The following is a 9,210-nucleotide window of genomic DNA, read 5'->3' as shown; positions in this document are numbered from 1 at the left end:
GGAGAAAGCCCAACCCGGAAATCCTTTCCACTCGGAGATGCTGACCTGAGAAAAGGCACCGGCAGTGGCCCTGGCTGTCACCACCAGCCTCCGGAAAGGCCATCCTGGAGACTGCTCCGGAGAAAGAGAGAAAAGGCCAGGACCTCTAGGGGATCCCAGAGAGACAGCCAGAAAAATAACACGATCAGGAACAATCTCTCCCAGAGGCAAGCGGCATGGCAAACACCACTTATCAAATAAACACAGGGAGGAACCAAGTTCAACTATTCACAACATAAACAAGGAAAGTGTGTCAGGGCGTTAGTGGGGCACAGGTGAGGGTGGGGTGTGTTTGACCAGGTTAGATCCTGGCAACAAGGAACAAGCTTTGTTAGAACAAGCCCTACACTCAGAGGCAGGGGTCCAGCCTTAGCCCTGCCACTCAGCTGCACTGTGCCTGTTGCTTCACTGACAAAGGGGAAACTTTCCAAGCCTCCAGTAGTAGTAGTGACAGCTCTCAGACTGCTCCATGCCCAGCACTGTTCTGAGCAGCTCATATCCTCAGAACAGCTGGGCGATGCAGGCCTCGTCCTCCCCTTTTAGGAAAGAGGAACCGGAAGCTCAGACCTTCTGTGGCTGGCCCAAGGCCACGGAGCAGAGTGGGAAGCGAGGACTGTCTGACCCCCGAGAGCTCTGCTGTCTCCATGACAGCTGCCTTTCTGCAGGTAGGAGGCGATGCTCTCTGATCAGGGCCAGAGGCCTGGGGAGCCCTGAGCCTGAGGTGGGGGGTGGGGGTGTTCACCTGAGATGTTGGCACTGGAGCCATCGTTGGGCTTCTTCCCCATCATAAACTGCACTTCAGCAGAGGTCTCGGTGGACAGGGAGCTGGCCATACTATTGGGCGCTGCAGGCCTCTTGGCCCGTCGACTGAACAACCTGCTGCTAAAGCGCTTACTCTCCTTGGCCGGGGTGGCCTCCCCGTTGGCAGCTTCTCCCTTGCCATTTCGGGCAAGTGCCTCTCGGGGCTTCAGGTCCACGTGCAGGTAAGAGACCACCTTGCCATCCTTCTGACGCAGCCCTCCCGAGGGTATGGACTCCACGGGGGGCAGCACCTGCTGTAGCGTGACCAGGTCATTCAGGAAGTTCTCCAGGCGCCGGGCTGACTCGCCGCCTCTGCTGCCCTCCTCCTGCCCTTCTGGGTTGCCACCAGCCTCCCGTTGCTGCCGGGCAGCCCAGCGCATCATCTCCCCTGGCGGGAGGCGGCTGCTGGACACCAGGGCATACTTGGGGTTGATAAGCTTGCGAGCCACGGTGGAGGAGTAGTTGAGGCCGAGCCTGCCTGCACCTCCTCCCAGGCCCAGCTGCTGGTTCAAGTTCACCTCGTCGGAGATGGCGTACAGCTCCCGGAACTGCACATCAAAGGGTTCCACATTCTGCCCTGTCAGGAGGAGCAGAAGGTTCCTGTCTATGTAGGAGGAACTCCAGGTGAACCTGGGAAGATGGGGACAGAAAAGCAAAACACATGTGCCTAGGCTGACGGCCTCGCCCTGCCAGCAGCCCCTCGGCAAGCCCATCTCAACACTCCGCTGCCTCACTGCCCCCCGCCCCAGCCTGATCTACCGAGGCCAGATGCCTTGCTGCGCCTCCTGGCCTTTGTGCTGGGGTGCTGTCCCTCCACTGACCCCAATCCTTTTCCAGGTCTTGGCCTCACATGCAGAAAGCAGGCAGTGGGTGGAAGGCAAGGACATAAATCAGGCCTGGTTTCTACCCTGTGTGCCTGGTTTCAACTCCGTACAGTCAAAGCTGTTGAGAGGCTCAAGCGAAATAACATATATAAAACATTTAGCTCAGTAGCTGGCACAACACACACACATGTAATAAGTTCCTGCAGCTGCTACTGTTGTTTATATCATTCCAGTCCTTATTGGAATTTTCTCGAGGGCTTGGTGTCTGCAAAACCCCATACTTTAACCACATAAGAGGATTTGCGCCATTGATTAATTGTATCAGGTGCCCAGGTCTCTTTTCCGCAACTAGATTTTAATTTACATAGAGAGCAGACACTACACAGATACAGGCTCTCATGTTCCTGGTAATTTACTTCTGAATCAGAATCTGGGAGATATTCTTTCCGTGCCACACCCTCCCATTTCTTTCCCAGATCTGAGATAGTCTGCTTCCTGCTTGTCCCACCTGACAACTTGCGTCAAAATGCAACCATTTGCTCTGGACCATGAAAGGCAGGCTGCGCTTAATGTCCTGTAACAACTGACTCTCTTTCTGGAATGATCCAGTAGTTACAAAGTTTGCAGGAAGGGACTGGCCGGAGGCTCTTCTTTACCATCGGATCAGATAATATTAATACCTTTTAGACACGGAGGCCCCAGTCCAGCATCTTCCTGAATAGGAACATTAATTACCATGAAAAACAGCTGCCTGGGCCCTTCCCTGACCTGGCCCAACTCACCTATAAGATCCAGTGGCTACTTTTTCACCATCTACCATTAAGAATTTTGATGACAGGGTCCCCTTGACCTTCCCCAGGGGCATGTAGAAGCCAATGCCTGTCACAGAGCGGACACGGATGTTCTGTTGAGAAGAAGAGAAAGACACTGTCACGCAGGTTGGGGCTTGCGAGCTCTGAGCCAGGCCTTTGTGTGTTAGATGGGGCACCCTCTTGTCCATGGGGTGCTGCCTGCTGGCTCCTGTCAGCACTAGACTCTACTTCCTACAGCCTTACAGGTAGAACCCCATCGAGAGTACAGGAGGAAGTCAGGAAATCTTGCTTTGGATGTGGACAAGCTCAGGGTGGCTCCTGCCTGCTTCCAAAGCTCCCCAGAAGAGCAGCACAGCCTGACAGTGACTGTAGGCTGAGCAGCCCAGCACTGGCCCAGAGCTGCCTCCTTAGGCTCAGCAGCCTTGGCATAAAATATACGCTGGGCGTATAATTCACGGTTATCAGTTCACTGGCAAGGTTTAGACAGAAGGAAAGGGGTTGAGGTCTTGATGTTCACCGGAGCCCAGGAACTGGGAGGAGGCAGGGAAGGGGGCAGAGGCAGTCTCTGCCTCATCTCCTGCCACCACCCCCAACCCCCACAGTGGTATAACATACCCGGATACGGAAGTCATTGAGCTCCAGGCCCTGACACATCTCCAGGAAACACTTCACGCCTGTCTCGTCCAGGATGATATACACAGGGACCCGACGCTTAGAGGCAGCATCCACAATGTCTTGGAAGATGTCGCCATCGGTGAAGAGGTCCATGACCACAGCGATGACCTGGATGGGGTAGGGCACTGGTGAGGCACATGGAGACCACACACCTACAGAGAAGACCAGCTGGAGCTGGGGTAACTGGTGGCCAAGAGTCAAAACCCCACCTGCACCTCTCCTGGCTTCTCCACATCCCCACCCTCCACTGGGCACATCTGAGCTCAGGAGATGGGCTCTGTGCCCTGGGAAATGCCGGAGGGTGCAGGTCACCCCTGACAACCCCCANGGGGGGTGCAGCCACGACCTGGGGCAGGGAGAGAGGTGGGTGGGGACGCTGATGTGGACAGCCAGACAAGGAGCTCCAGGTTTCAGGGCTTCACCTGCCCCTTTTCTGGATAAGTCATCCCTGTATGTCCCTCCCTCCGGCCATTCAGGTCTCTGCTGAAATGCCAATTGTCAGAGAGGACTTCCCCATCACCCTTTATACAAGGGTCACTGCCCTCCCGCCGCCCTCTCTCTGCAAGATTCACTCCACAAAGGCAGGGCCACTGCTGGTTTTGCTCGCTGCTGTACAGGGAACTCAGAACAGTACCCACATCGGGCAGACTCTGCAGAGACATACCGTATTTCCCCATGTATAAGATACACCTTTTTTTGAAAAATTTGGGGTCTAAAAACTGGGTGCGTCTTATACAGTGGTTGTAGATTTTTTTGCTTTTTCGCGCCTGTTGTCTTTGCGCTCATTGTTTCGCACTTGTTAGCGGTATATTACGGTAGGTTACGTTTTACCACGTTCTGCCCAGAAATGGCTCAGAAAAGATTTTCGTTATCGTGCTGAATTCAAGTTAAAAGTGATCCAGTTTGCAAAAGTGAATGGAAATCGTGCTGCTGAACGTAAGTTTGGTCCTCCTCCAACTGAGAAAACAATCCAAGACTGGCTACGGGAAGAAGAAACCCTACTGAACACGCCACAGCAGAAGGAGGCCATGAGAGGCAATATATGATGAAGACAGTGATTTCGTCATCAGACACCGATGAGGACAAGCTAATGGTTGGGAGTTTTGACAGTGACGAGGAGTTGTATGAATTTTATGATGAATAAAACTTGAGTTCAAAAACTTTATGTAATACATTTTTTTTTCAAGTTTTGGGCCCCAAAATTAAGGTGCGTCTTATACATGGGAGCGTCTCATACATGGGGAAATACGGTACATTTGTTGGCTAGAGAGAGACCAGGCAGTGGCAAGCTCCTTCAGGGATCATAGGACCCTAACAACAATAGTAGCAGTTACAGCATCAATAGATGTTGATTGGGTGACATAGGCACCCTCACTCACCCAGATGGTGACAGCAGTCCTGGTTAGGCCTAGGAAAAACCAGAATGGCAGAGGGATTGTGACATCTGCCAGTGAGAATAAGGATTCCTGCCTCTTCTCTAGAGCCAAGTGGGATCAGCCCCTGGAAGGAGGCCCACTCGGCTCCCTTCACCTATGCTGTGTGACCGGAACCCTGGCTGGTAACGGTGCTCAGGCTGATAACACCAAAATGCAGTCTCCAAACACCAGGTGGGGCCTGACCCAAATGCCTCAGGAGTCACACTGAATTTTGAAACTCTGCCTTGACTAAGATGGCTCTGGAACTGGGGGCCCCCAGGCCCCTTATGGAGCTCTGAACCCCAGAAGCAAGAACCCAACCTTCCATCCTGGACAGGGGCCCAGGTTTGCAGGAGAGAGAGAGCTAAGACCTACAGCCCCCAGGGAGGACACAGGCCAGCCTGAAGTCCCCAAGTCCAGGAGCCCAGCAGCCACATCACTGGGAGTCTGACCACACTGCCGGCCAGGGTGTCCCATCCACGCATGAATCAGGGGAACCCAGGAGAGCTCTGGAAAAGCAGCTGCCACTGGAGCCACCTCAAAGAACTGAGAGAATAAAAATGTGGGCCCAGAGGACCTTGGGAGGTAGTGACTGAGAGGCCCTCTGGAGTGTAAATGACAAGTCTCCTCTTCCTAGTGGAGATGGCAGGGGGAGAGTCAGTCACGTATCCAGGCCTCTGGCCCTTCCAGTCTTTTAAAGATGTGGGGAAATGGTGCTGACTCTACCTTCCGGAGACAGCTTTAATGCTTTGTGCATGGCCCTGAGAGGCAGGAGACCACACTGCCTTTTTCTCACTGTGTGGACACAGGGCTCGCCTCTTGTTTGTGAAATTATATCATCAGCTAGGGTGGTTATGAGTTCTGTGTGAAAGCACTTAGCACCGTGTCTGCTGAGCACATGCCAGGGACTCAGTGAAAGTCTGGGCCTTTCTTCCTTTCCTTGTGTTCAAGAGTGTTGGCCATTTCTCAGGACAGGGTGGGGGGGCGGTGGGGAGGCTGGGAGGGGCTTCAGGACCTCACTGGAAACCTCCTTCCCCAGCCGTGATGCCCTGAGAGCAGGCCCTTGTCTGAATGTCACAGTAATCTGCTACTCTGGGGACCTCCTAGAGCAGGGCGCTTGTTTAAAGTGCAGATCCCTGAGTCCGGAATCCTCACTGCACTTTAACAAGGCTCTCCAGTGACAGCTGTTCCCTGAGGTTGGGACCTCTGCCCCAGAGGGCCTGTCCCAAGCTCCAGGATGGACGCTCTGCAAAGGTTCTGAGCACACCTAGCACAGGAGCAATGTCTCAGCCCAGAGAAAACACCAGAAGGAAAAGGTGCTCAGCTTCCGCCAGTAGAGGGGGCTGTGAGCCTTCAAACCACCTGGCAGCCCCAGCTGGATTCCAGACCTTAAGGAAGAGATTTCCGAAGGTTCTCCCAAGGACCAACCATGCTTGGGTTTGCAAAAATTTGGCGTGGTATTTGATAACTATATTCTTATCGAGCAATTTTACAGGCTGTCAGCGCTCAGCTTTTCTACTTCTCGCTCTTGCACCCACCCTGCCATCAGCTTAGGCTCTCCCGTGACAAGACGGCAGCAGAGGCAGAAAGGACGGGGTCAGAATTAGAGATTGAAGGGACCTCAGAATCCCTCCATGGCTCAGCCCCCGCCCCCTCCCGCCTCCCCCCCAACCCGGACACAGCCTGGGGAGGTGAAAGGATGTGTCCATCGTGTAAGGAGCAAGCTGAGCTCTGTCGATGGCTGTTCTGGTGATGGTCTGAATGTTCACTGCAGGACAGGCAGCCTTTCCCTGCCTGGATGGGGGCTCTAAGGTGCAGCAAAGTGAGCTCCTGCCGGACAACAGCTCCAAGTGCACCAGGATTACTAGTGCCAACTCAGGGGACCCCCAAGCTATCAAGAACCCGACCCTTTGGCACACAGAGTCCTGGTGACCTAGCTTCCTTGTGACCGAGAGGAGGCACTAAGACAGCCTAGTTGGAGGCCACGAAACAGGGCCTTTGGGGACAGGAGCCCCTGCTTCTTGCCCTGCCTTTGAGGGAAAAGAGCGGCAGGGAGAGGGGATGTCTCACGAGGGGTCTGACTTTCAGGCCCTCAGGTACTGGACGCCCACTCAGGTACACAGAGGCAGTGCTGGTCAAGGCAACTCTGTGTTTCTTCTAAAGCATGGAGGGGAACAGGGTGCTCTTCCTGGGCACCCTTTCAACCTTCTGACTTTATGTGACTCTCAAGCTTGCTCTCTCCTCCCCCCCCCCCCTTCTCTCTGGGTTCCGGGGGAGCTCTGGAGAGGAGCTACCCAGGGCAGAGTCTGGGTTTGCGTGACTGGCTCCTGGGCACCACGGGCAAACAAACATTCGGAGAGCAGCAGCAGTGGCAGCGACTGTCCAAGCCATCCAAGCAGAGAGGCAGCAGGAAGGGACAAGACAATGGGCCTTTCGTTTCTATGGAAACAGCACTTCAGGGTGAGGGGCTGAAGGAAGAGAAAGCTTCCACTTCACCTCCATCAGGACTTGGGAAATTTGCCCCCACTTTGTGGTCGGGCTTACCCTTCCCTCTCCCTTCCCTGCCAGGTGTTCACCATGGCAACCCTTCCTCCAAACAAGAGGTGCAGAGCCTAGTCACAGCTGGTGTTGGGGGAGGCAGGGAGCCCAGGGGGAATGGGACTAGGCCAGCCACCCCTCCCTAATGGGACACAGGCTGTGGCCTGTTTTGAATCCTGGCCCCAGCACCCTTATTAAGCCCGGGACCACTACATTCACCTCTCTGAGCTCGCACCTGCCACTGCCAAGGTTGTTGTGAAGGCCAAGTGTGAGAGAAGGCACTCACTGAAGGACCTGGGATATGAAGGTGCTCAATAAATGCTTCCTGGCCAAACAGAGGCACAGCAAGGGTTCTGCCCAGACTCACGGAGACGCCCAGGACTGTCCTGACTCAAAGAAGCACAGGCTGTGTGTCAGGCTCTGTAGCAGGGCTGTGGAATCAGTGGAGGGGAGGAGGGTTATGGTCCCCGCACTCAAGCCGCTCACTATCAGGTCAAACAGGCCAGTGGGGGATGCAGGAATCCGGGAGGTGCTCAGGCTGCCCGGGGCATGACCTCAGGCCGCCATCACAGCCTGGCCGGCCAGGGAGTCCAAGCTCACTGCTGCAAAGCCCCACAGCCACAGACGGAGAAAGCCCAACCCGGAAATCCTTTCCACTCGGAGATGCTGACCTGAGAAAAGGCACCGGCAGTGGCCCTGGCTGTCACCACCAGCCTCCGGAAAGGCCATCCTGGAGACTGCTCCGGAGAAAGAGAGAAAAGGCCAGGACCTCTAGGGGATCCCAGAGAGACAGCCAGAAAAATAACACGATCAGGAACAATCTCTCCCAGAGGCAAGCGGCATGGCAAACACCACTTATCAAATAAACACAGGGAGGAACCAAGTTCAACTATTCACAACATAAACAAGGAAAGTGTGTCAGGGCGTTAGTGGGGCACAGGTGAGGGTGGGGTGTGTTTGACCAGGTTAGATCCTGGCAACAAGGAACAAGCTTTGTTAGAACAAGCCCTACACTCAGAGGCAGGGGTCCAGCCTTAGCCCTGCCACTCAGCTGCACTGTGCCTGTTGCTTCACTGACAAAGGGGAAACTTTCCAAGCCTCCAGTAGTAGTAGCGACAGCTCTCAGACTGCTCCATGCCCAGCACTGTTCTGAGCAGCTCATATCCTCAGAACAGCTGGGCGATGCAGGCCTCGTCCTCCCCTTTTAGGAAAGAGGAACCGGAAGCTCAGACCTTCTGTGGCTGGCCCAAGGCCACGGAGCAGAGTGGGAAGTGAGGACTGTCTGACCCCCGAGAGCTCTGCTGTCTCCATGACAGCTGCCTTTCTGCAGGTAGGAGGCAATGCTCTCTGATCAGGGCCAGAGGCCTGGGGAGCCCTGAGCCTGAGGTGGGGGGTGGGGGTGTTCACCTGAGATGTTGGCACTGGAGCCATCGTTGGGCTTCTTCCCCATCATAAACTGCACTTCAGCAGAGGTCTCGGTGGACAGGGAGCTGGCCATACTATTGGGCGCTGCAGGCCTCTTGGCCCGTCGACTGAACAACCTGCTGCTAAAGCGCTTACTCTCCTTGGCCGGGGTGGCCTCCCCGTTGGCAGCTTCTCCCTTGCCATTTCGGGCAAGTGCCTCTCGGGGCTTCAGGTCCACGTGCAGGTAAGAGACCACCTTGCCATCCTTCTGACGCAGCCCTCCCGAGGGTATGGACTCCACGGGGGGCAGCACCTGCTGTAGCGTGACCAGGTCATTCAGGAAGTTCTCCAGGCGCCGGGCTGACTCGCCGCCTCTGCTGCCCTCCTCCTGCCCTTCTGGGTTGCCACCAGCCTCCCGTTGCTGCCGGGCAGCCCAGCGCATCATCTCCCCCGGCGGGAGGCGGCTGCTGGACACCAGGGCATACTTGGGGTTGATAAGCTTGCGAGCCACGGTGGAGGAGTAGTTGAGGCCGAGCCTGCCTGCACCTCCTCCCAGGCCCAGCTGCTGGTTCAAGTTCACCTCGTCGGAGATGGCGTACAGCTCCCGGAACTGCACATCAAAGGGTTCCACATTCTGCCCTGTCAGGAGGAGCAGAAGGTTCCTGTCTATGTAGGAGGAACTCCAGGTGAACCTGGGAAGAT

At 55.3% G+C, this 9,210-nt stretch overlaps 1 protein-coding gene across 1 annotated transcript in view; it reads right to left on the bottom strand.

Moving 5' to 3' along the window:
• SACK1F (scaffolding CK1 anchoring protein F) overlaps positions 1–9,210 on the bottom strand; it is a 38,927-nt gene that overhangs the window by 8,862 nt on the left and 20,855 nt on the right. Inside the window, exons 2-4 of the mRNA XM_019660527.1 lie at positions 3,092–3,259; positions 2,447–2,568; positions 782–1,470 (exon numbers count right to left, since the gene is read on the bottom strand). Of these exons, the coding sequence (XP_019516072.1) occupies positions 782–1,470; positions 2,447–2,568; positions 3,092–3,259 (979 nt within the window). The remainder of the gene's footprint in view (positions 1–781; positions 1,471–2,446; positions 2,569–3,091; positions 3,260–9,210) is intronic.

Source organism: Hipposideros armiger, unplaced genomic scaffold (genome assembly GCF_001890085.2).
Source record: "Hipposideros armiger isolate ML-2016 unplaced genomic scaffold, ASM189008v1 scaffold_321, whole genome shotgun sequence".
Classification (NCBI taxonomy): Eukaryota; Metazoa; Chordata; class Mammalia; order Chiroptera; family Hipposideridae; genus Hipposideros; species Hipposideros armiger.
The sequence above is the reverse complement of the archived record's forward strand: the minus strand, read 5'-3'. Positions and strand labels throughout refer to the sequence as shown.